Source organism: Dasypus novemcinctus, chromosome 1, assembly GCF_030445035.2.
Source record: "Dasypus novemcinctus isolate mDasNov1 chromosome 1, mDasNov1.1.hap2, whole genome shotgun sequence".
In the NCBI taxonomy this organism is placed as follows: Eukaryota; Metazoa; Chordata; class Mammalia; order Cingulata; family Dasypodidae; genus Dasypus; species Dasypus novemcinctus.
This window is the reverse complement of record NC_080673.1, coordinates 142,033,079-142,060,176: the sequence shown is the minus strand read 5'-3', so window position 1 is coordinate 142,060,176 and position 27,098 is coordinate 142,033,079. Positions and strand designations below refer to the sequence as shown.

The 27,098-nt window shown below is 35.7% G+C and overlaps 1 protein-coding gene across 1 annotated transcript in view; it reads right to left on the bottom strand.

The window, feature by feature from the left end:
• TECRL (trans-2,3-enoyl-CoA reductase like) overlaps nt 1-27,098 on the bottom strand; it is a 161,905-nt gene that overhangs the window by 114,268 nt on the left and 20,539 nt on the right. Inside the window, exon 2 of the mRNA XM_004456725.2 lies at nt 3,975-4,026. Coding sequence (XP_004456782.1) covers nt 3,975-4,026 — 52 coding nt within the window. The remainder of the gene's footprint in view (nt 1-3,974; nt 4,027-27,098) is intronic.

Sequence of the window (27,098 nt, the reverse complement as noted above, 5' to 3'; positions counted from 1 at the left end):
CTGAGGCTCAGGGCCCAGCTGGCATATGACCAGTCCAGAGATTAAAGTCTCCTGAGTATACACCAACCACAGGTTCAGTAAAACTGATAGAAGAGGCATGTGAGGAGAGGTCACATCTGAGTCCAACTCCATCACACTTGGGAACACAAATCCAAAGTAGAGCCCACTGACAAGGCACTGAACTCCAGAGCCATCTGCCATGACCATAGAGCCTGTGTGCCTTTATAGCCCTCAGGAACACCAGTACCTAGAGTTGTATCTACTTTGGCTGTCTCTGGGAACCTGCTGAGGCATGCATAAGCAGTACTCTCTGATCACCTCCTGACTGTTTTTTGAAGACTCTTAGCCAGATAAACTCATTTGTCTTTACCATTTCCCCCTTTTATTCAAGGTCTTTTTCTAGTTGCATCATCAGTTAATGATTGGTAATAATCCCTCAGCACCAGGGAGGTTCATCCCAGGTAGTCATGTCCCCTGCTGGGGTGAAGGTAATGCATTTACATGCTGAGTTTGGCTTAGAGAGTGTCAACATTTAAAACAATATGGAGGTTCTCAGGAGGTAACTCTTAGGCACCCTGCAGCTCTAGGCCTAGTTCAAATTGCAGGCACACAAGCTCGTAAGCATAGTCATCAGTATCAAGGGCTCATCAATGGACCATTCTTCTTCACTGGTCTTTGCCCTTGTACTTGAGGGATTGTTGCTGTTCCATTGAGGAATGTGAGAGAGCTCTCCTAGCTAAGAACTCAGCACTTTCTCAGTTGTCATTTGTAACTACTATGAAAATAGCCAAAAAATATACAAACATTTTTATATACCCTATATACATGCCATGGAGAACTCCCTCCCAACCATGTATTCTCCATCAATAACACTCCACACCAGTGTTCTTGCCCTGCCATACTTGATCCCCTCTGTGATTCAAAACTTCTTAAAAAAAAGGAAGCCTATTATATTGCCTAATTCATTTAGTAGGAAAATGAAAAAGTAATGATAGGTTTAAAGATTAGAAATATAATACATAATAATTTAGAAAAACTAAAATAAAGTAAAAAATGAATTGGAGTATTAAAAAATGAAAAATGTCATAAATCTTTGTTTTTGACATTTTGCCTTTCATCACTGTAATAGGTGTTGCCCTGTATGTACAGCAGCAAGGCAATTTCTTTCATTCCTTCCTCAATGTCTACATGACTTCTTTTTAATTTTTAATTTTGTCTCCAAAAAAGTTTTTAGATCACAGTAAAGTCATATATACAATATAGGGGACTCCCATATATCCAACATTGAACCCTTTTTCCCTTTCCCCAGCAATGATCTTTTTACGTGTTCATGTTATATTTGCTGTAGCTGACATACAGATATTGAAACATAGCTATCAAACATGCTTTCACTTTGATTTACATTATGGTTTATATTTTAGACTGTATAACTTTCTAAATTTTTAGTTACATTATGGTTTACAATATGATTTACATTTTAGTTTATAGACTTTTATACATTTTTAGTGAAATTTAACATGTCCTATATCCATCATTGCATTGTCCCCCAGTTACCCTGCTTCCATCTATTCTATTCCTCTTTCCCTCTCCCCTCAGGGTCCACAGTGGCAATCCAGCTTCACTCCTTGAAGTACCAGATTCACAGATACTTGCAACAATGCTGAGGGCTTGACACATTAGACTGTCCTCCCCCATTGGGAGCCACCAATTATCTTGAGTGACACAATTCCTATGTTTGAGAATATTAAGCCTCCCCAGGATGGGGGTACACCTTCCCATACATTGTATGGTCTCCACCTAATGATATAACACTCTACCACAAGATGACCACTCACACACTCCCTAGAAACCTGCCCTTGTGGCAGATGACCCCCAGTTAAGCACCTTAAACAGGTAACCCTTCCTTATTATATTTTCAAAAGAGTTTTCTCAACATTATAGTTTCAATCACATACCCAACAATCTCCCACCTTCATCTGTTCCCCATAAATGATAGATAGAAGTTCAAAATAAAGGTAATTTTGATGAGGTGGAGAAAAAATACAGTTTGGGAAAAATTGTTAAAGATTTAGACTGTGGTTACTAAAGAGAAAAAAAACTAATCTTTTTCAAGAAGTCTCGATATAGGTAAGTTAATATAACTATTGTAATAATCATACTCGTCATATTTTCAATTGTCCAGTTCTACAAGTGAATATTTCTGTAATGTTTCCACAAGCTACTTACATTTACTAATTACTAGACAGAGGCTCTGGACCATGTAAAGGTAGATATTCTGGCTCTAAAATATTAGTATTCTATGTAATTGTTATGGGTGTCTATTAAGGGAACACAAACTACCATAAAAGTAGCCATAGAATCACACAATCTATGTGACTGAACATTTGTTCTGCAAGTAGATTAGTCATTGAACCATTTCCTCCTTTTCAGACAATACAGAAATAATATTTAAGAATGAAAAAGAAAATAAAAATAAATGAAAGAAATAATATTTAAAATGATAATTTAAAAACAATCATTTGTTTCATCTTTCTACTTTATAGTGAAAGATAAGCCATTTTCAAATACCTTCATAGTTACTACTACAATTTCAACCTTCTGAAGCCACTTTATTAGAGTTGGTCCTACTAGATCTTTCCAAAAGAAGACAGCTTTATTGCTAGTCTAATAATATCCATGTTTTATGCCAAATAGGAATAACTCTCAAAACAAATGTATTTAGAATGGAAATAATGTAGAAATACTCTTGCAAATATCCAGGGTAACATGACTAACATAGATTATATGATAAAATACAAATTTTGAGCTTAAAAAGCTTTCACATTTTAAAAAATATTGGCATAAAAAGATACACAGAAAATTATCATGCCAAAAGTTAGAAAACAAATTCATGGCAGATCTCCATTCTTCTCCTGTTTTGTTCTCTTTTCCTTACTATAATGCTTTCTGGCTCTTTTCAGCAAATCTAAATTCTACCTACATTTAAAGGAAAAATAAAAGCACATACATACACACACACATATATAAGCATATATATATGCTTATATGCTAACACTTCCAATTATAATTTAAAAGGACTTCTCCTAATTATTTATATATTTTAGAGATGTTGACTATTTGGAAATTGTTTCTATATTCTTTATTTCTAAATATTTTTTATATTGGGTCTTTCACATGAGATTTTTTTTAAACTAACAATATATCTTCTATCATCACTGAATTAGTCATTATGCTTAGCAAAATATATATACAGAAAATATTCAGTAAATATTCTTTTTTTCCCTGAAAGAGAATCATTACACAGTTCTTCCTTAAAGTATTAAGTACTTTAATATATTAGATTATGAGCTTCAAGAATAATTTCCACAAAAGAAATTATTGTTCATCCAAATCCATAATTATTAAAAATGCTCCCTGGAAAATACAGACATTTTCACTATGTTTTCTAGTTATTGGTAAACCTTATTGAAAAGATATTGGAAACAAAAGATAATTTAAATATACCTCATATAAATTATAATAGAGGAGCTGATCATGAGATAAATTTAACTATTAATCAAATTAAATGATATTATTTGGATTCACTGTATAAGAATTCCTATGTGGAAAAAATTGATCAACATAAATACATAGAGTAAAACTTTTGCTTAATATGTTGCATAAATATAAAGAAACTCTGAATAAATTGCACTTGTAATGGGAATTTCACATTACAATAATGTTAAAATACAAACTAGGAAACAACTTCATGAAAAACTACAAGTGATGAAATTTAAAGTGTCAATTAGAAAGTTAGACCATGTAGTGTTTATAATAAAGAAAAATTAGCATAACCTGATGTTAGAGTTCCATGTAAAAATATGGTTTTCATATAGTCTTTCAATCACAATAGGGAACTTATTCTCACAGATAGTGTGAGCCAGTTTGAAGGTGGAAAAGGACTATAATGTAAATTCTAAATTATATAAACTTACATGCTTTATGAAATTTTTGCTTAACATCATGAATGGTAGATGTTTGTGTCACCTGAAAAGGAAAAAAAATTATAATTAGAATTTTTTAAAAATGTTAGTTTTACAATGCTTGTTATATATTAAGAAGTTGCATATTTTAATGTTTAAAAGTGAAATCATTACAGAAATAATCATGTTCATTTTATTTAGATATTTTAGTTACTGTGCCTTTGATAACTTTATAACAATCATTAACCAGATATACGTTTAAAATTTTTATACTTGTGCATAGAAGCAATGGTGTTAATATGTGAGTTCATCTAAATTTTAAACTCTGAAATATATGTTTGAATTTTATTTGACCAAAATATTCAATTTATTTTCTCCAGACTAATGAGACTATTAAATAAAAGCCTGAGTAATTGTACAAGTGTGAGATCCCTGAGGATGTGAAATTTATTTCCATGGACACATGAAAGACATGCTTATACCAGAATACTATTAGAAAAATCACCTATATAATCCCTCTATAATATATGATTAGGAATATCCATGTAAAATGATATTGGAATTCTCTAAGTATATCATGGTTTCACACACACACAAATGGTCCAAATTCAATAAAATTAAACCTTTCTAACATTAGAAAAGTGAATAAAAGAAATATTTATTTCAGTAATTTTTCTTAAATCTTTTTCTTTATCTAAATTGGAAAGTTCTTGAGGGCAAGAGTTCAGGCAAAACATTGCAAGTCATTACATGGCTTTTTGACATCCTGATTTTGTTCATATCAAACTTGTAGATTGAAATCCCCCTCCAGCTCTGATTCCTTTCATTGACTTTTTTTTTTTAAGATTTATTTTTATTTATTTAATTCCCCTCCCCTCCCCTGGTTCTCTGTTTTCTGTGTCTTTTTGCTGCGTCTTGTTTATTTGTCCGCTTCTATTGTCGTCAGCCGCACGGGAAGTGTGGGCGGCGCCATTCCTCGGCAGGCTGCTTCCTCCTTCGCGCTGGGCGGCTCTCCTTATGGGCACACTCCTTGCGCGTGGGGCTCCCCTACGCGGGGAACACCCCTGTGTAGCATGGCACTCCTTGCGCGCATCAGCACTGTGCATGGGCCAGCTCCACACGGGTCAAGGAGGCCTGGGGGAACCGCGGACCTCCCACGTGGTAGACGGAGGCCCTAACCACTGGGCCAAAGTCCGTTTCCTTCATTGACTTTTTAAAAACCTGACCAACTGTGGCAGTTTGATATTATTTAGGAATTCCAAAAAGAAGATATTGATTTTGTTGGTAAACTGGTCTGTTCCTTTGGGGGTGATGCTCTTTGAATGTATAAGACTAAGCTGAGATGACTTTGATTGCATTATGTTAAGATTTGGGCATGTAGGGTTGAGTCCCTGCACTCCTTGGTACACTATATAAACAGACAAACAGAAATAGTTAACATAGTATGCAGAGGATCCTTCAGCCCTCAAAGAAACATGAGCCTGGTAGTTTGTAGTTGAACTTGTGAAGAGAATAGAACAGTTGATCCCAGAAAGAAGCAAGCCTTGGGAAAAGAGATGAGCCTTATGACAGCCTACAGCTAAGATCAGAAGAAGCTGGAACCACGAATTTTAAGAGGAAGAAAGGAAGGCTGAACCATCAAAGATACAAATGACTTCGGGTGGGAAAGTACCTCTTATGGTACCTTGAATTGGGCTCTTTAGGGCCTTGTGACTTTAAGTTTCTACCCCAAATAAATATCCTTTATGAAAGCCAACAGATTTCTGGTATTTTGCTTCAGCACCCCTTTGGCTACTAATATACCATCCTTCAGAGTTCAAATTCTACCTCAAAAGATATTTTTGCAATCATGAAAAAAAAAAAAGATTCCTTTCTCTTAACACCTATAGAATTCTGATTAAATGTCTTATATTTTGATATACAAACATATGATTTACTTATATTTGCTACTCTAAATATCCTTATGGCTACTTGGGGAAGGAAACCTACTTTTGAAAAACAAAATGCTTGAAAGACACTTCGAATACTGTCTGGCACATAACAATTCCCAGAGAGGTTTTATTAATCTTACTGCATTATCATTATTATATGCTTGTGGCAGTTTGAGATTATTTTATGAATCCCAAAAAGAGGAAGAATATATTTGTAAACTAATCTATTCCTCTGGGTGTGATACCCTTTGATTTTATTAAATTCAGTTGAGGGGCCTTTGATTAGGTTACCTGTTGAGATTGCTTTTTGATCTAAGCATGTCAACAGGTGTAACTCAGGTTGAGTCCTTGCCCCCTTGCTGAGTCTGATATAAACAGACACTCAGACACAGAAAGAGACAGCTTTGTCATTTTTTATCCTGCCATGTGACAGAAAGGAGAAAGTTCAAACAAGTAAAACCCTGGGGAGATAAGAGCCATTTTTCCTGATAGCCTACAGCTGAAATCAGAAAGAAAGCAGAACAGCCAAGACTGATTTAGAAGGCCCAGGAAGGAAAACAAGCCCTCTGCTAGGAGAGAAAGGAAGCCCCAAGAGACAAGCCCTATCCCAGCTTGCAGCTGAAATTGGGAAGTAGACCAGCTGAGCCTGAGAGTGCAAACCCAGAGGGAAAAGGCTGAAACCTTGCAGAGATTGTCAGCCATCTTGCTTCACCACATGGCAAGTGACTTTGGTGAAAAATCATCTCTGCTGGTGCCTTGATTTGGCCTTGGAAATGTAAGCTTTTACTCCCAAATAAATCCCCATTATAAAAACCAAAAACTTACTGGTACTTTGCATCTGCACCCCTTTGGCAGACTAATACAATGCTTTATTATATCTTAAAAGAACAACAATGAATGCATTTCATTTGCTATATTACACTCCCCTTTTAATAGAACTATGACCAAGGATTCATTATACTGTTCAGAGTTTTTAAAATTTCTTCTACATGCATGATTTATTAAACATGGAGAATGATATTAAATCCCATTAATATTTTGCTTCAAATAACAACGAAATGTTCAAGTATTTCATGGTACTATACTTCTCGGGAAGCTAAGAAATATTTGAAAAATAATTTGTAGAACGGATTATATATATCTATATATATTTTCACATATCATATTTCATTTTAATTTAGATTATTGAATATTGATATTTGAAATCTTTTTAATTTTTTTTTGTATTTTGTTTTAACAGTGTTCATGACTTTATCTCACTGCTACTCATTCAACACTTTTATAAACTGCTTTCTTTGACAGGGTTTCCACAGAATCAGATGCTATTCCCTAGAATAAAAAAAAAAAGGTCTATCAAGATTTATTCTAAGGTCCATCTAATTTGGAAAAAAAATAACCTCCATGATAAATAACTCTTCTTAATGAGAATTTTGTAAATGTTCAACTAGCACACTATTAGTGGTATATGATTTTCTATTACATGGTGTTTCTTCTAACAATCCATAAAATACTTAAGGGAAATGATCTAGTGTTGCTATACTTTGTATCTCAAAATCTAGTACACTATATTGCAAATAATAATTTTAGAATAATTTCTGTGTACGTCCAAATTAAATCTGTGTGTTCATATTCATGTGAAAACTGATTGAGTTCCTTAATCTGATATACAAAGCCTCTCACAATTAGATTTCTGTGGAAAACTGTATACTTCTCTTCAAACTAGAATAACTTAAATGCCAAATCTCTTAACTTGATATATGCGTTTTTCTCTGAATTTGCAAACTTTCAAGATTTATGCTATGTTCTGAAAGAAACCTATATGTGGAATAGAGCTGTTTTACAAACCTCTAACAACTTTTTTTTACATTTCCATTTGACTCTCATATGTTAAAAAATTGCGGATTTTTAAAATATCTTTGAGAGCATCCCTTTCTGGAACAATTTTAGAAAACACTGGCAGGGAAATTAATAATTAACCATTAAATAATTTGGACAGTGTTATTCATTTGACCACAATACTATACTGGATCAAGTCTTTTGATTCTTTACTTGTGCTAAGAGCCCAAAGAGAAGGAAAGATGGTAATTAGCTGATCATATAAGACTTTCTGATTATTTCATTCATGTGTCAGTGGCTTCATTAGGAGGTTTACTCATAATAACTTCTAATTTGTAGTAGCTAGTCTAACAGCCTATTAAGAGGGATAAACTATTGTAACATAAATCAATCCATTTTTTAAAATCTCCATTAATGGTGCAGATAGGAGAAATAAATGTCTATACCTGAAACCCTATAATTCTCTTTATTAATATCTCTATTAGGAGAGGAAATAACTCTTTAAATATTAAGTAGACAAGGTAAATGGTTTTTTTATTTGAACTAACAGAATTTTAATTGATCTCAGTTGAGGTCTGGGCTATTATTACTTTATATAACTCTAGTTTGATGGATTTAAGAAAAGTTTTTCACATTCAAGTGGTTAATCTAACATCTGCTTCATTTGGGGTACTGGGTTCTTTCACAGAAAACTTTTTTTGAACTATTGCTATTTTGTAACACTATATTTTGTAACCTCCTCCAGGAGGTCGTGGAGATAAATAGATGTTGCTAGAGTGTTCTTTGTCCTACTAAATTAGGTGGTAAGGAAGGACAACTACCACTTAAAATACATGACTGATTAAATGCAATATGCAAACCAGAAATTATGAGTAAAGTTTGTGAAGGAAAAATATGTCTACCAGTAAAAATACAGAAAGCAACAGAATAAAAGACCAATTGAATAGAAATGATTAGAGGGAGAGGTGTGAAATACACACACACATACACACATACACATACACAATACAATATATTAAGTACAGCTGCAAGAATTTTTTTTCCTTCTTGGTTTTGATAAAATACTTGCCTAGAGAATCATATTTTAAGATTGATTATTTCAGGAAAGTGGAGGAAAATACCTCTGAGAACTTCCATTAGAAAGTTTCATATTAGTAAATAGATTATATGACTGCATATATTATATTTGTTACTGACGGAGTTTTCTGAGGAAGCGAATGTTATTTTACTAGTAAGTGAACTTCAGACTGAAAACAAAACATAAAAAATCTGTATGAAACAATTTTATTAATTCAGAATGCATTCAGCAATTTACAGATATCAAGTATTTCACTATAAATAAAATCAATACTGTACTATCAAAATGCAGAAATATACATTTTTTTACTTTTTTAGAATTAATTTATTGAAGTATATCACTCATACATAAACATGCATAAACAATTAGTACATAATTATAGTTGTGAACTTACAAAACAAACATATATAACATCATACAGGACTCCCACAATTCACCCTACAACCAATAACTTCCATTTCTGTTAAACCTTTTTAACTAAAGATTAAAGAGCATTGTCAAAATACTACTACTAAGCAAAGAATTTCCCCAACCAACCCTATTATTATTATCCTTATAGCATTTATATATCAACATACATAAACAAGTATATAGTAAAAGTTGGAGCTTACAGGGCAAACATGCATAACATCATACAGAAGTCCCATATAGCAACCCTCCACCAACACTTTGCTTTGTTGTGAGACATTTGTTACAAATTATGAAAGAATATTGTCAAAATCCTACTACTAATCATAGTTCTTATCTTATATTTGGTGTGTTATACTCCCAACCTACTCTATTATTACTTTTTAAATATATTTTTATGACAGAATTTGTAAACTTATAAAACATTCATTCACATGTGCAGAATTCCCAAACAACACCCCTCCATCTACACAACACACTGTGGTGGAACATTTTCCACAGATAAGATAATATCATCGGATTGTTACCATGTCTATAAAATACATTTGGCTCACATTTTCCATACTGCTTCTTTGTCGACACAGTACGTCTTTTACATTGATGCAAGAATATTATATTATTATATTAACCACAGTCCATAGGTCACTCCAGGTGTATTTTTCCTATGCTTCTCCACATTCCCAAAACCTTGCAGTAGAGATGTACATTTGCTCTACCTCACAAAGGACACTCTTGCATCTGTACCATCAACCACAACTCTTATCCACTTCTTGGTTTACTGTGCTATTCAGTTCTTAGATTATTCTCTAGCATCCTGTCATTTGACATTTATATACCTAGACTAACATTTTCAGTCACTTCCCCATTTATAAACTAGCTGTTACTCAGTGTTACCATCCACTCTATACATTTCCACACTTTTACAGTAAAACTAATTAAAACTTCTATATATATTAAATATTGGTAGCCCATCTCAGTCCTCCTATATCCTTTAAGAGCCTACTACCTACCACCAGGTCTTGAAGATATTTTCCTACAATTTCTTCTAGAAGTTTTATGGTTCTTGCTTTAATTTTTAGGTTTTTGATCCATTTTGAGGTAATTTTTGGATAAGGTGTGAGATAGGGATCCTCTTTCCTTCTTTTGGTTATGGATATCCAATTCTTTCAGCACCATTTGTTGAATGGATTGTTCTGCTTGAGCTGTGTGGGTTTGACAGGTTAGTCAAAAATCACTTGACCATATATGTGAGGGTCTATTTCTGAACCATAAATTTGTTTCCATTGGTCTATGTGTCTGTCTTTAGGTGAGTACCATGCTGTTTTTACCACTATCGCTAGGTAAAATGATTTAAACTCTGGAGATGAATGTTCACTTCCCTTTTTTTTTTTTTTAATTATTATTTATTTATTTCTCTCCCCTTCCTCCCCCCCATTGTCTGCTCTCTGTGTCCATTTTGCCATGTGTTCTTCTGTGTCCATATTCTTATCAGTGGCACCAGAAATCTGTGTCTCTTTTTGTTGCATCATCTTGCTGCATCAGTTCTGTGTGTGGTGCCACTCCTGGGCAGGCTGCAATTTTTTTGCACAGGGCATTTCTCCTTATGGGGCACACTCCTTGTGCATGGAGCCCCCCTATGCAGGAGACACCCCTGTGTGGCATGGCACTCTTTGTGCACATCAGCATTGTACTGGGCCAGCTCACCATATGGGTCGAGACCCCTGGGTTTGAACACTGGACCTCCCGTGTGGTAGGTGGATGCCCTATCAGTTGAGCCAAATCCAGTTCCTTACTTTCACTTTTTATGATATTTCTGGCTATTCAGGACCCCTTACCCTTTCAAATAAATTTGAATATCATGTTTTCAATTTTCTTTTTTCAATGCTGGTGGAATTTTTACTGGGATTGCATTGAATCTGTGTATCAATTTGAGTAGAACTGACATCTTAATGATATTTAGTTTTCCAATCTATGACCGTGGAATGTTCTTCCAGTTATTTAGTCCTTTTTTTATTTCTTTTAACACTGAGTTGCAGTTTTCTGAATACAAGTACTTCACATCATTGATTTGAGTTTTATCTGTCATATTTCATTTTTAGCACTCTTTTGACACTTTTAGTTACATTTATTGATACAATCTCCATTTCTAGACACTCTTCCAGGCCTCTCTCTCCTGTCTTTTCTTTTCAGGTCCTAACACACCCTTTAGTATTTCCTGAAAATCTGGTCTCTTGCTTAGAAATTCTCTCAGTTTCTGTTTATCTGTGAATATTCTAATCTCACCCTCATTTTTGAAAGACAGCCTTGCTGAGTATGATATTCTTGGCTAGAAGTTTTCTCTTGTAGTATCTTAAATAAATCACACCACTGTCTTCTCGCCTCCATGGTTTCTGGTGAAAAATCAGCACTTAATCTTATTGGATATTCCTTATATGTTGTGCATTACATTTCTCTTGCTGCTCTCAGAATTCTGTCTTTGTCTTTGGCATCTGACATTCTGATGAATATGTGTCTTGGAGTTGGTTTATTCAGAATTTTTCTAACGGAAATACGTTGTGCTTCTTGGACATGGATATCTATGTCCTTCAATAGGGATGGGAAATTTTCTACTATTATTTCTTCAAATATTCCTTCTGCCCCTTTTCTCTTCTCTTCTCCTTCTGGGACAACCATGACACATACGTTTGCATGCCTTTTGCTATCATTTAGTTCCCTGAGAACCTGTTTAATTCTTTCCATTCTTTTCTTCATCTGTTCTTTTGTATGTTCATGTCCAGAGACCATTTCTTCAAGCTCAACAACCTTTCTTCTGCCTCCTCAAATCTGCTATATGATTCCAATGTTTTTTAAATTTCATTGATTGCACCTTTCATTCCCATAAGACCTGCTATTTTTCTATGTATGCTTTCAAATTCTTCTTTGTGCTCATCCAGTGTCTTCTTAATATCCTTAATCACTTTAGCCATCTCATTGAATTTTTTAAGGAGATTTGTTTAAACATCTATCATTAGTTGTCTCAACTCCTTTATGTCATCTGGAGGCTTATCTTATTCCTTTAACTGAGCCATAGCTTCCTGTTTCTTGGTGTGGGTTGTAATTTTTTTTTTTTTTTTTTTAGTGTCTTGGTATCTGGCTTGCCAGAGTATTTATTCTAGGTACAGTTTTTCTCTTTATTTAGGGCTTCCTGCCCTGTCTTCCTTGTTGGTTGTACAGTAGGAGCCAAGAATGTACTTGGTGTTATAAGCTGTGTAGACACAAGCTGCCCTAATTGCCCCAGGAACCAATGAAGTTACTTCAAACTTTCTCCTTTGCCAGGGGTAGGGACAGAGTCACAGCTATGTGGAATAATCCAAGTCATGCAGACCTAGACTGTAGTTACCCAGAAAGACAAATAAAGCTCCACGTCCCTTTCTCCCCTGCCTGGGGCAGGGATGGAGTTGCATGTGTGGGCAGCAATATATGCAGTGCAGGCCCAAGATGACTGCAGTTGCCCCAGTAGACTTATGATTTTCCATCTGCACCAGCCAAAGCTACCTGAAGTTATCTGGATAGGCTTGTGCAGAGCCTATGTTCCTCCTCCCTGCCAGATGCAAGACTGAAGCCTAGGTTAGGGCTGCAGGCTGATCTGGGTGAAAGAAACCAGATCCTGCCATCACTGTGATTTTTGGTCCTGCTTGCCCTCAGCCTGGGGATGGAGTCAAAATTGCAGTCATCAGTCTTTTTCTTACTTGGGCTGGTTCACTGCCCAGCTGTACCCAGGGTTATAGCTTAGCCAGCCGAGTCTACCAATCAGTAGCTGAAATGAGTGGCCAACTATCTCCTCCTCCCCTGTTTTTGGGAAATGGAGCTTCCAATTCCAGCCACAGAATAGCTCCTGGGGTGGCTCGTGCCTCCAGAGTAGGATAATCACCAGCCTCCATGATTTAGCTGGTAATTTCCAGGTGAGGCTGGCACAGGTCCCCGCAGCTTCCTCCCTGTTGGAGGTTGCACTGGGGCCTAGGCTAGAGCTGCAATCTGATCTGGATGGAAAGAAGCCAGTCCCCACCAGCACTGTGATTTTCAGTCTACCCTGCTTACCCTTGTGCCAGGCACAGAGTTAAGATGGCATCTCCTGGCCTCTTTCTGGCTTGTACAGGCCCAAACTTCAGCTATTCTCAGGATTATACTTTATACCTCTGAATTTACTCATCCTTAGCTAAAGTTTGTACCCAATTGTCTTTTCCTCCCCTATTTTTGGGAAGTGGAGCTTTCAATTCCAGCCACGGAACAGCTTCCGACACAGCTTGTGCCTCCAGTGGAGGATGGGCTTCGGCTTCCATTGTGTGTAGCACCCTACTTATGAGTCTTCTCTGCAGATGGGCAGTCTCCTCCTTCCATTCCTTCAAAGATGATGCAGGATGCTCTTGTAGTCTCCTGGAACCCCCAAACATTTGCCTCAGCTAGCTCCAGATAGCTCTGGGTATTTACTAACTGCCCTGTAGCAGTAGCTGACTCTAGGAGTGCCTACTCCACCATCATCTTTCTCCATTCTCCAGAAATATACATTTTAATGAAGTTTAAATATATTAAAGTAAACTGGATTTCATTTGTTATTCAGGAAATTGGAAAAATCATATCAATATTTCTTTATATATTGCAGTAATTGGTTAAATGTAGTTTTTTTGTTGTCAATATATGATATATTTATTTGTCTCCAGCACTACTCTAAGGCTAAATGTTTCATTCTGCAATTTTTCAATGGAATTAATTGTCCTTTAGTGACTAAGATTTTTGTATTATCAATTACTGAGCCATTTCATTCCTGTTTAACATGAAAATAGCCTTTACATATCATTTACAAAAATCAATGGCAATTTCAACATGCCTTCTCCTGATCTTAGAGTTTCAAAGTATATAATGTTGAAAATGTGGAAGAAATTTTAAAATTGAAATTGGAGTTTGATTTTCTATAAAAAATGTAAAAAAAAGAAAAATATTATCAGTTAGAAAATAATTCAGATATTGTGAGCACACCAAACTTTTCATGGTAAATCCCTTCCCTGGAATAATTTTAAAATATATAGTTTACAAACTAGATTAGAAAATTTTAGGACTGGGAGGGATCATAAAGCCATAGAACTTAAAACACATTTTTCAAATTAAAATAATGTTTGTTGTATTAATATTTATGATATTTCTTCGAAGATTTTGAACATATTTTCCTAATGCAAGTTTATTGAAGCTAAAAAAATAATCCTTGTGCTTTAAAAAAACTTTGCTTTTAACATGCTATTGCTGAAATAAGGAAATCAAGGCCATGTTCAAATGAATTGAATGTAAATCTGATGAAACCATTCATAAGAAACTAATAAGTGATCATTTAAAAATGTATATCAAAAACATTAATGTTTAAATGACACTTATTTTAATTTTCTGTATAGTTGCACTATTGTTACATGAAAATGACCTCCTATAAGAAAATTATTAACAAATGAATAACATTTTTTATCCATTCAGACTAAATATTCATATGTATACCTAAAATTAATTATTTTCATAATTTATTTTGTTACAAAAAGTTTATTTTTCCATAAATATAAAAACTCTATGTCACTAATAGAGTTTCTTAAAATGTAAATATGAACAAAGCTAAAGGGAATAAATGCCCACATAGTATAGTTTTATAGTCTATAAAATATTTCAGTGTCAAAATTAATAGTTATAATCCTATTGATGGCCAGAATAGATAGATTTTCTTGGAATAAGAAAGGAATTATAGATTGTCAAAGATTATAAATTAAAATATAATTGCTTTCCATTTGTTGATTTGCAGTGGCAAAGACAGTATCAGGGATGTTTACTGAAGTTTCTTTGTCTTCAGTTATAAATGGGAAAGATGGCATTTATTTATGCTTCTGTAAGTATTGTCATGAAATTGAATAACGGCTAGAATCTAGTGGAAAAAATGAACATGGTAAGTAATAATAGATACAGAAGTGGCAGGATTAGCAGGAAAAGTAAAGTAATTGTGATGATACCATTCTCTGTATATTCATCTATCAGTCTATACATATGTATCTGCCTTTATATACCCTTTTTAATTAATAAAAGTATGTATCTTGTAGATTATATAATAAATAGACTGCAATAATGGCTGTAAAGTTTTTCTACCTCCCATTCAGAGAAGGAATTTAATTCCCTGTACCTTAAATTCAGGCTAGCTTCACACCATGCTTTAACCACAGCATCTGTGAAAGTGAGCCTGTGCAAATTGTAAACTTAAGCCATTATCAGCCATATATTTCTACCCTTACTGATAATAACCTTGAATCAGCTCCATGTGAAGAAGCCTAAGCTAGCTTCCTAAGAGTTGACTGACACATGGCTTTGTTGCCCCCATTTCTCCAGAAAACCCCTAGATCAGAGGCACACAGCTGACTGGCAGTCAGAAATGCTTGAACCAAGCAATGATGGCAGAATTGCTGGACAACCCCAAGCTAAATTACCAAATTACATAATAATGAGCTAAATAAATATCCTAAATTAATTGCTCTTGTTTTGAAGCAGTTTGCTATTTAGCAGTACACAGCTACTACAATTATTAATCATGTAGAGGAGAAAGCGATAGGAAATATATAGTTCACTCATATCATTGCATAGATTAGAAACAAATTCAGGAAGGCAATGTTTCCTTTTAAAAGCTTGTATGAAATTTGTAAATCATCTGGCAGTATAACACTGTTGTATAAAAAAGTTTTACCATTTTTTTTACAGCTGATATATCTAAGTAAAAATTTTAATCAATTTTTAAAGATACACTGGTTTCAAATTCTAGTTACAAAAATGAAATTAATATATTTCACTGTGAAATATGTCATGTCTTTAGTTTTATAATAAATCTGAAACAATTTGTGACTCATATATTCAAGATACTTTTGTTTTTGAAAGTGATTTTAAACTGCATTTTAACAATGGAAAATCTTGTCATGGATAAAAATCTTAAGATACATTCCTCTTATGACTGAATGTAATCCCCATTTTAAGATATGCAGAACCCTTTGAGAGTTGATCCATTATAGATAACAAGTTTTCTAAAAAGGTAGGAATTTTCCTATCTCTTGAAGCATCAAATATGATTAATGCTCCAGTTTTGAGTACTAAACCCCCTAAAATATATTTCTTTTCCTTCTGTAAACAGAATAATAATTTTAAAAGTTCTTGGAAACTCAAGATCTTTGACCAAATAGATTATTTTAGCAAATTTTTGCTCTCTTCTTCCTTCTCATTTGTCTAAGAAGTAATGCCAGTTGGTCTTGGACTTGGTTTTTTAACTTGCTTTGGTCAATAGAATGTGAGCCGAAGAAGCCTGGGCCTTAAAATTACTGTGTAATTTGGGGGTTATTTTGGGGACTTGGGAATTGTCCTAAATGACATTGCAATGACAGATACAGGCTACTATATACCTTGTAATAACCTACAAAAATGTATGGGAGAGAGTATAAAATACAATATAAAATTATAATCCATGCTTAGTGGCAGTGCTCCAAAATGTGTTCATCAGTTGTAACAACTGCACCACACTAAGGAAGGATGTTAATGTGGGAAAATATGGGAGGGTTAGGGAGCAGAGCATACGGAAATCCACTATATATTTTTATGCAACATCTGTGTAATTTAAGTTTCTTTGGAAAAAAAAGTATATTAAAAAAAAAAAGCGTTGTGAGTTTTCCTGGATCCCTCTGGAGGTAGTGACCCTTGACATGGTTGGAGGCTGTTGGACTTGTCACTAAACTTGTCTGAGGCAGGTTGTTGCCCTTACTGTTCTGGCTTTAGAGACCAGCCAGTTGAGAGTTTTCCCTTTATGTAAATAAATTAATAAAGTTTGAATGAGGAGTCTAGGCTTCTTACCTGATTAATGGGAATGAACTTCAGCACATGGATTTTGGAGTAAATGCTTTTGCTGGAAAAATGTATTTGCTTACTCTGTAGATTTTATAATTGTTCCAAATACATGTTGCTCCTCCCTGGATGCTCCTACCTGAGGGAACATTTTATCTTTCTGACAGGTTGGAAATCATGGTTATGTGACCAGATTGGCCTGTGAAATGTGAGAGGAAGTCAAATGTTTAACTTCCAAGCAAAAACTTTGTAAGTTTTCTATAATTCTCTCTTTGCATTCTGCTTGGAAACTGATAATGACAAAGACTGGAGCTGCTTCATCAGTTTGGTTCTAGAATAAAGAGAGCTCATTGTTGATCCACAATGGACAATGGACATGCCATATAAGTTGTCATATGTCATTTATTATTTGGTGCGATTATTTTATCTAGGTTGATGGATACTATTATTTATTGTATATTACTTATATTCTAAAAGTGGGATTTCTTAGATAGTTGGGTTAGATTTATTGACATGAAGAAGTCCTTACTTCTTATATCCCTGATATAGATTTAAAATGACCTAAAAAAACCTTAGAGGTCACTTGAAATATTGAAGTGACCATCATACATTCATTTCTACCCCCTTCATGTTTTATGTTGCAAGTTTTAAAATATGGAGAATATTACATGAGTTTCAAGCAAAAAAAAAAAAAAATAGAGAGGAAACAACTTTAGAAAGTCCATATTATTAATGAATGGTTTGACATCAGGCAACAGAGATAGGAACCACAATTATTTCTGCACCCCTGACTCCCTGCCTTCATGAATGCTGCTACGTATTCTAGCTGCTGAAAGTAATTGCATTACTTTTTAAACGGAGCTATGTATATAGCATGTTCATGGAAGAATTTGCTCTCCACACTTAAACAAATTTAGAGCATTTTTGATCTCAGAGAACAACATAAACTGTTGTGTCTGAAGTTCTCAGAAATGTTTGATAGTTAAATAAGATATCAAACCTTGATATTTTCAATATATACTTTTTTTTCAATATGTATTTTTGGTACTACACAAAAACAGGTCATTCTTTACCTATAAATCTGATTGCACCCATTTCCACAACTCTGACTGCTTCTGTTTGCATACTACCAAAGGTAAATCTCTACCACTAACTTTTCTTCATAACTCCAAACTGTCATATGCAACTGGATATTAAGCATGCCCAGATGTATGTCTCAAAACAATTGCATTTAAATGCCTAGAACTGGATGCTTTATGTGCTAAGCCAAATACTGATTTTATTCTATGAATATCAACCAATATTCAAAGATCTTTTCACACCAGAAATCTTTGCATCAGTCATAATATCTCAAGTCACTATTCTAGAAATCTCAGTTTTATAGATAGAACCTTGTATAAATATTTGGAATCTACCTAATTATACTGCCTTCTCAGTCTTTTTTATTCAATGTCACCTACTAAAGGTCCTAACATATAATAGACAGTCATTAAACATTGGTTGAAGAGAATATTCAGGGATAGGTTGGGTATCTAATGTAATACAGTCATTTTATTGATTTACCTGTTGAATAATAAAATAGTTTTACAATTCTGCCTCACAGTTTTAAATGAAAAACCTATAAAATTGATAAAGATTTAAGAAGAAAAAATTTCAAATAAAAAAGAAAACTACTCTTGGAGCATACAGGAACAAAATGGTAGATAGGAATCACTCCACAAGTAAATGAAAGAGCTGAAATAAAGCCTGAAATTAACTAGGTTGTAACCCTGGAACCAGAATGGTCATTTAAAACAACTGCAGGAATGCCAGAGGAATGTGAGACTGCCTAGAGGTCAGCTTTTAAAAATGAAAATATGAACTAGTGACCGGGGCCCATGCTTAGCCCCACAGCAGCAGTTTCAGAAATGGATTCTGAAGTGATCAGATGGAGCAAGGGTTAGCAGAAGAAACCTCCTCCTTTAAATTTTGGGGTTAAGGGCTTAAGTCTGTCTGTAGGATCCTTGAGGGACCACCATGGTCCCTTGCTTTTAGCCCTTTACCCTGCAATAGTTCCAGCCTCCCACTGGCATCCACTTGGACATAAAGAGCTAGTGCACCCTACTTGGCTGTTCTGTTTTTCCTTCCCTGTGTAGTCATTTCCTGCTCTGGCAGGTCCCTGAGGGTAAAGCATACAGAGTCTGGCCTTGGTTTCAGCCCTTTCAACAGCTGCACCTTTTGATCTCACACCAGCTTTCACCGGGACTTAAAGACCCGGTGCACTTTTTCAGTAGTTGTATATCCTCTTTCTCTTTCTTGTTGTTTAGTCTGTCTATGGCTTGGGCCCAGCACTGATGCTGGCTCCTTTTCTCTCAGAAGCATTATTTTCTGGTCTTACACTAGAAATTACAAGGACATAAATAGCTACTGCAGTCCCTTTATTATTCTTTGTATCTGGTTGTTGTTTTATAATTTCTCTGTTTCATATTTTGGGGTCTGGCAGATCCCTGAGGGTTAAGGAAGGAAACTGCCTATGTTTTGGATTCAAAAGCAGCAGTTTCTGGCTTGATGAAGTAGTGCATTTAATTATTTTTTTCCTTGATTTTTTTATTATTATTTTTGCCAGTGTTTTGTTTGTTAGTATTTTTTTTTTCCTTTTACAACCCCCCTTTCTTTCTTCCTCGTATTCCTTTTCCTTTCTTTCTTTTTTCTTCTTGCTCTTAGTCTGGTAGACTGAAGAGTAGGAGAATTAGACTTTCAGAGTGACCACAACATCACACTCAAAATATCCAGTTCACAACAAAAAATTATATGACATACAAGGGCACAGGGAAGTATGGTCTAGTGATATACAAACAAACAAACAAAAAAACCAATGGAAAAATATTCCAAAGGAAGTGCTATCTGTAATTACTGGTAAAATATTGTAGAACAATTCTCATAAATGGGATCAATGAACTAAAAGAAAAGATGGAAAAGAAATAAAACAAATAAGGGAAATCAGGAAAACAATATATGGACAAAATAATAACTTCAATATTGAGGTAGAAAGTATAAAGAAGTACCAAATGTAAAATAACTGAAGTGAAAAATTCAATAGAGGAGTTTAAGAGCAGATCGGAGGATAAAGAAGAATGGATAAAAGAAGTCAAAGACAAACCAATTGAAATTGTCGAGGTTGAGGACCAGAAATAAAAAGAATGATAGGAGATTACATTGTTTCCACTATTGGCTGCTACAATAGTGTTTCTACAAACACTGGTACAAAAATATTTGTTTGAAACTCTGTTTGCATGCTCTCTGGAATACAACTAGATGTATATTTGCCAGTCAAATGCAATACAAAATTTAACTTTTTGAGAAATTGCCATGTGCTTTCTACAGAGGCTGTACCATATGACATTGACACCAAATACTGAAACATTGAAATCTATCTTTAATTCATGCTTAATAAAATGCATCTGTCAGAATAATAATAGATACGCTTCAAAACTCAAGGGATATGAAACAATATACATTTATTTCTCACTCATGCTACTTGTACATCACAGGTTGGCAAGAGGATTAACTCTACATTATTCTTACACTGTCACACATATGATAGTGCTTACATCATCTGGAACATAACTTGTCTAAGGCAGAGGTTAACAAAAAGGTGTAGAAATTATGTTAGGTACTTAAACCTTATCTCTGGAACTATATGCATGCCTTGCATCTATGTTTCACAACATAAAACCAGTTACTACAAGGTGGTAGGCAAATTTAATCTTAACTTGCTCCTGTGTGGGAACTAGCAAAAAACTCTTAATCATAAATAGCATTTACTTCCAGAGTATACTTTTCTGAATATCAAATATTTGGTTCACTATCATTACATTTACAAATCATTTGCATTAAGATGGAAGCAGTGCAAAATCACTTCCAGTCATGGTGTTAAGCAGAAAGTGGAAGGACTCTGAATGTTTGAGGTATTATGTTCATTAAATCTCATGTGGCTCCATTTAACAAAGACCCATTTAAAAACAAATTATCAGGGTTGGTTGTAAATGTGTGGAAATGGATAGAATTGATAGTGATGCATTTTACTGAATATAATTAACACTGTGGTTTATAATGTGATTGTGGCTAAAAGGGGTAGTACAGGAAGGTTAATGTCAATTGAAAGAAAACAGCTGAGTAATATCCCATTGTATGTATATACTACATGTTGCTTATCCTTGCATCTGTTGATGGACACTTGTTGCTTCCAACTATTAGCAATAATGAATAATGCCATTATGAACATTGCTGTGCATGTATCTTTTTGTGTCTCTGCTTTCAGTTCTTCTGGGTATACACCCAGTAGTGAGATTGCTGGATCATATGGCAATTCTGTATTTAGCTTCGAGGAACTGACAAACTCTCCTCCACAATATCTGCACCATTGGACATTCCCACCAGCAGTGGATGATTATTCCTTTTCCTCCATATCCTATCCATCACTTGTAGTTTTGTTTTTTTTTTTTTTTTAAATAGCAGCCAGTCTAATAAGTTTAAGATGATATCTGTATTAGTCATCCAAAATGGGTGCTGATGCAAAGTACCAGAACTCTGTTGGCTTTTATAAAAGTAGAAGCTTATAGTTACCAGGCCATAAAGTGTAAGTTACTTCCCTCACCAAAGTCTATTGCCACGTTTTGAAGCAAGATGGCCACCAACATCTGCAAGGGTGCAGCCTTCCTCTTCCTCTTAAGGCTTCATGGTCCAAGCTTCTTCCAATCTCAGCTGTAGATGGGGATAAATCTCAACTCTCTCCTGGGGCTAATTTCTCTCTGAGCTCAGCATCTCAGGGCTCTGGTCTCTGCAACTACAAACTATCAGGTGAGCAGCCTCTCTTCCTGGGGCCTCTGCCACGTCTATGGAGACATCTCTATTCCTCTGTGTTCTTCTCCTGTGTGTTTACTTCCCAGGGCTCCAGCATCAAAACTCCAGTTCTCTCCTTTGCCATGTAGTTTTCTCTGTGAGGCCCCACTGCCAAAGGGGGCAGGGACTCAATGTCCTATTGACATGGCACAATCAATGCCCTAATCATAATTTAATCAAGTAAAAGTGAAACCTCTGAATTTAATACAATCTAATATGCTCAGAGGAACAGAACAGTTTGCAAACACAATCCAATATCTATTTTTGGAATATATAAACATGCCAAACTGCTACACTCAACCATCTAAATTCCGAAAAGGTATTATGATATTCAAAAAATCCTTAAATCAGCACAATGCTAAGCACTAAATCATATCACAATCAGTTTTAAGAAATAGTTTGTCTAGGGTAAAGTCCCATCAGGCTCTAGACTTCTGAAACGTATAAAACAATTTTTCTGCTTCCAATATACAAATGGACAAAGTATAAACATTTACATTGCCATAAAGAGAAATTAGGAGGGAAACATAAGTCACTGGTCCCCAACTGTTCTGTAAAACTTCAGGGCATACTCCATTAGATTTCAAAGTCTGAGAGCCATTCTCAAGATGATGGTTTCTTCTCCCTGGGGTCCATGAGGACTCAACCTTTCCACAGGCTTATGCAATGGCCATTTTCTTTGTTCCACCATGATCAAGCATCTGGGTGATGACCAAGATGCAGACCTCACAGGGTTTAAGATATATTTAGGGGATTTGAATCTCTGGACTGACAATGTGATAGCCAGGTCCTGAGCCTCAACAGACTCCAGCACCTACAATCTGACTTATTGGGCTCACCACACTCAGCTAAGATGGAGTTGAAGAAGGACAACCACCACACCATGGAGCCTAGAGTGATTACAACTGAAAGTGAGAGGATTGCATCCAGCATCCAGGTGGAATCTGAGCCTCCTCTTGACATAGAGGTACAATGGACACAACCAATCCAATGTCCACATAGAAAAGGTGGCATTGGATTGAGAAAAGTGGACATGATGGCTGATGGGTATGGGGAAAGGCAGGAAGAGATGAGAGGTGGAGGCGTCTTTGGGACATGGAGCTGCCCTGGATGGTGCTTCAGGGGCAATCACCGGACATTGTAAATCCTCACAGGGCCCACTGGATGGAATGGGGGAGAGTGTGGGCCATGGTGTGAACCGTTGACCATGGGGTGCGGGGGTGCCCAAAGATATACTTGCCAAATGCAATGGCTGTGTCATGATGATGGGAGGGAGTGTTGCTGAGGGGGGGGAGAGGTGGGGTGGGGGAGGTAGGGTTCAATGGGACCTCATATATATATATTTTTAATGTAATATTATTACAAAGTAAATAAAATAAAATAAAATAAAATAAAATAAAAAAGATGCAGACCTCACCCTCCAAGTACCTTGGTATGATGGCCACACCTCCCCTGAATTCTGGAGGAAAGCATTAACCCCTCTTTTAAAATGAAGTGAAGGCAACATCCTCCCTAACTCTTGGCATGCAGGCCCAACCCTCTCAGAGAAATGAATTGATGACCTGGCCTTCCTTAATCCATGGTGGGACAGGCCCAATTATATGAGACCTATGGGGTGCCAACCTTAACCTCCCTAATCCTTGGGGAAAATGCTCCACCCTTTCTATATCCTGGTACAACAAAACTTTCCCTGAACATCAGGCAAGAATATCAACCATCTTCAACTGACAGAGCAAACTCATCCTCTCTGTAAACATGAGTGGGGGCCCTCTCTTGGCCCAAGGTGATGTCTTAATTCCTGATCTCAGCTTCTGTGGTTTTCCTTTTAAAGCCCTTTCCCTTTCCATCTCTCCCTTAAATGTCTCCTGTAGTCCAGGGTGACAGTGGTTTTGCTCATACAGCTCTCTCAAAAAACTTGTTGGTTTAGCATGCAAGAAACAGGGGTCCAAGCTATCAGACAGTAAGAATTTCCACAAGTCTTTCCTAGATAATTGCATTTTCATCCTGATTTATAATTTCTAAGTTTAGTTAAGTCTGCAAATGGGGCACTCTCATCCGGTGGCTTAATTTCCAGATGCTTGGAATTTCTGGAATCAATTGCTGGTTTCACTGTGCCAAACAGTTCAGTTCTCAGCTTATGTCTCTCATTTAGAATTTTACTAGAAGCTGCAAGGAGAAGCCAGACTGCATTCTCTGAGTTTAATTTGGAAAATTCTTCAGCTAAATGTCCAGGCTCTCCATTTTCAAATTCTTCCTTTCATAAAACACCAGAAGTTAATCTTGTTAAGTTCTCTGCAAGCTTAAAACATGGATCACTTTTCCTCCAGTTTCCAATAACAGTTTCATCATATACTTTTAAGGCCTCATAAAATGTCTCCATAATCCTACCCACAGTCTCTTCAAAGCACTCTAGGCATTTTCTATCAAATGTCTCATAATTATTTCCTTCCAAAGTCTTATGAAAAGTAACTTTAGGCTCCATATTACTGCCAACAGTTTTTCCAAAGCAATCTAGGCCTTTTCCATCAAGCATCTCACAATTCCTCCAAAAAATACCCCTTACTCATTTATAAAACCTTTCCAGTATTTTGTTAATTACAAAAGCACAACCCCACTCCTGGCACCAAATTCTGTATTAGTCAGCCAAAAAAAATGTGCTGAGGCAAAGTACCAGAAATCGGTTGGCTTTTGCAAAGGGTATTTATTTGGGGTAGAAGTTTACAGTTACTAAGCCATAAAGTGTACATTATTTCCCTCTCCAAAGTCTGTTGCCATTGTTGGAACAAGATTGCTGCCAACATTTGTAAGAGTTCAGCCTTCCTCTTCCTCTTAAGGCTCCATGGTCCAAGCTTCTTCCAATCTCAGCTGTAGACTGAGTTAAGTCTTGTCTCTCTCCCAGGGCTTGTTTCTCTCTGGGCTCAGTTGCTCAGGGTGCTGGCCTCTAGCTGTAAACCATCAGGTGAATAGCTCCTCTCTCTTCCCAGGGCCTCTGCCATGTCTATGGAGATTTCTTTCTTCCTCTATGTTCTCCTGTATTTACTTCCCAGGGCTCCAGAATCAAACTCCAGTTCCCTCCTCTGCCACACAGTTTTCTCTGTGAGTCTCTGCTCACCAAGGGGGCAGGGACTCAACGTCCTACTGACATGGCCCAATTAAAGCCCTAATCATAATTTAATCAAGTGAAAATGAAAACTTTGAATTTAATACAATCTAATATGCCCAGAGGAACAGACCAGTTTACAAACACTATCCAATATCTGTTTTAGGAATTCATAAACTATGCCAAACTGCTACAATATCTAATTGCTGTTTTTATTTTCATTTTCCTAATAGCCAGTGATGTTGAGCATCTGCTTGTATGCTATTTAGGCATGTGTATTTCATCTTTAGAAAAGTGTCTCTCTTTGGAAAAAATGTCTATTCAAATTTCTTGCACATTTTGAGATGTAGGATTTCTTTATATATGCTGGATATCAGTCCCTTTTTGGATTAGTGTTTCCTAAATATTTTCTCCCTTGACTGTTAAAGCTTTTGCTTAGAAATTGTGTTGGTCATTTCTTCTTCACTTTCATTTACTTTGACAAAGCACATCATGTAGCCACACCTAACTCCAAAGGGTGAAAGAGAAATATAATCTTATCTCCAAGGCGAAAGGGTGTGCAATCCTCTTACAGGTCTGGGAAGAATACTGCTCTTGGTTTAGCCATTACAATGTGCAAACATGGAGATTTCTTGGTGGTAGACTTGTTTTTGGAAACAATTGTATGCTTATTTTATGAATCCTGCTTTGTAAAAAGAATGAGGTTACTTTGTTTAAATCAAGAAAATGGGAAAATATGAGACTATTTCAGATAATTAAAAATGTCTGTTCACTAAAGAGTGATGCATTTGAAAAAAGACCTGTATCAAAAGGGGGAAATATTAAATACAAATGAGTATTTATGGCTAAGATATTTCAAAGTGAGTCAGCTAGTCATTTCAGAAGTTATGCTTATGCACATTTCAGCAGAATCTCACTGACTGCCCTGAAAAACAAATCCTGAAGCAGAGGTGCACCTGAGGGCTCTAGAAACATCTAGACACTATAAGCAGGACAGATAGCTCCGGGAAAGCAGCAATGCATTAGTAGACCTTAACTGGGAATGTAATATTCCCTATCTTCCCAATGAATCAGAGTTAATTCATCTATAGTTAACCTACTCATGGTTCATCAGCCACTTTTATTAGAGCCTATAATTAGCACTATACCCATTAAGTATATGTCCCAGGGTCTTAAATTTCCCAGCTCTTCATATGCCAATTGAGCCCTGAATCTTAGCAGAGCTGCAGACAACACTTTCTTCCCAGGTCATTGGGTGCACACAGGGCAACTAACAAAAAGATGATGATAGTCAATGCTAAAAAAAAAAAAAAAAAAAAAAAAAAGTAAGAGAGAGAGAGAGAGTACCTACAAAGAGGCAAAGAAGACAGTTCCGTCCTTCTGTCCCATGGAATCTAAGACCCCTCTCAATCAGAAACAGAGTGAGCATCACCATCTCCAAATCCTCACAGTTGAGGAATGAACAATCTTAAGTGGGGAATGCAACTATGAACTAAAGTAGGCTTATTTCTAGTAATGGAAGAACTTATAACATGGCTATAAAGACTGTGGTCACCAGAGGTTCTGAGGGGAGGGAGAAGAAAAATAGGTATAATGCAGGGAATTTTGGAGACATTGGAATTGTTATGCATGATAATGCAGTGATAGATACAAGCCATTATAAATTTTTGTCGAAACCTATAAAATTGTGTGGTACAAAGTGCAAATCATAATGTAAACTATAGACCATGCTAAATAGCAATGCTTCAATGGGTTTATCAATTGTAACAAATGGACCACACTAATGAAAGATGTTGTCAATGGGAGAAAGAGTGAGAGATGGAGGGGTAGAGGTATATGGGAATCCCCTATATTTTTTATGTAACATTTATGTGTTATAAAGCTTCTTTAAAAGTAAAGGAAAAAATGTCTTTTATCAGATATAGACTCTATAGTTTTCCCTTTTTTTTTCCTTTTAGGTAGAATTTATGTTCTTTCCCACAGAAAGGATCTATTAAAGATGGTGAATCTACCATATCATATGT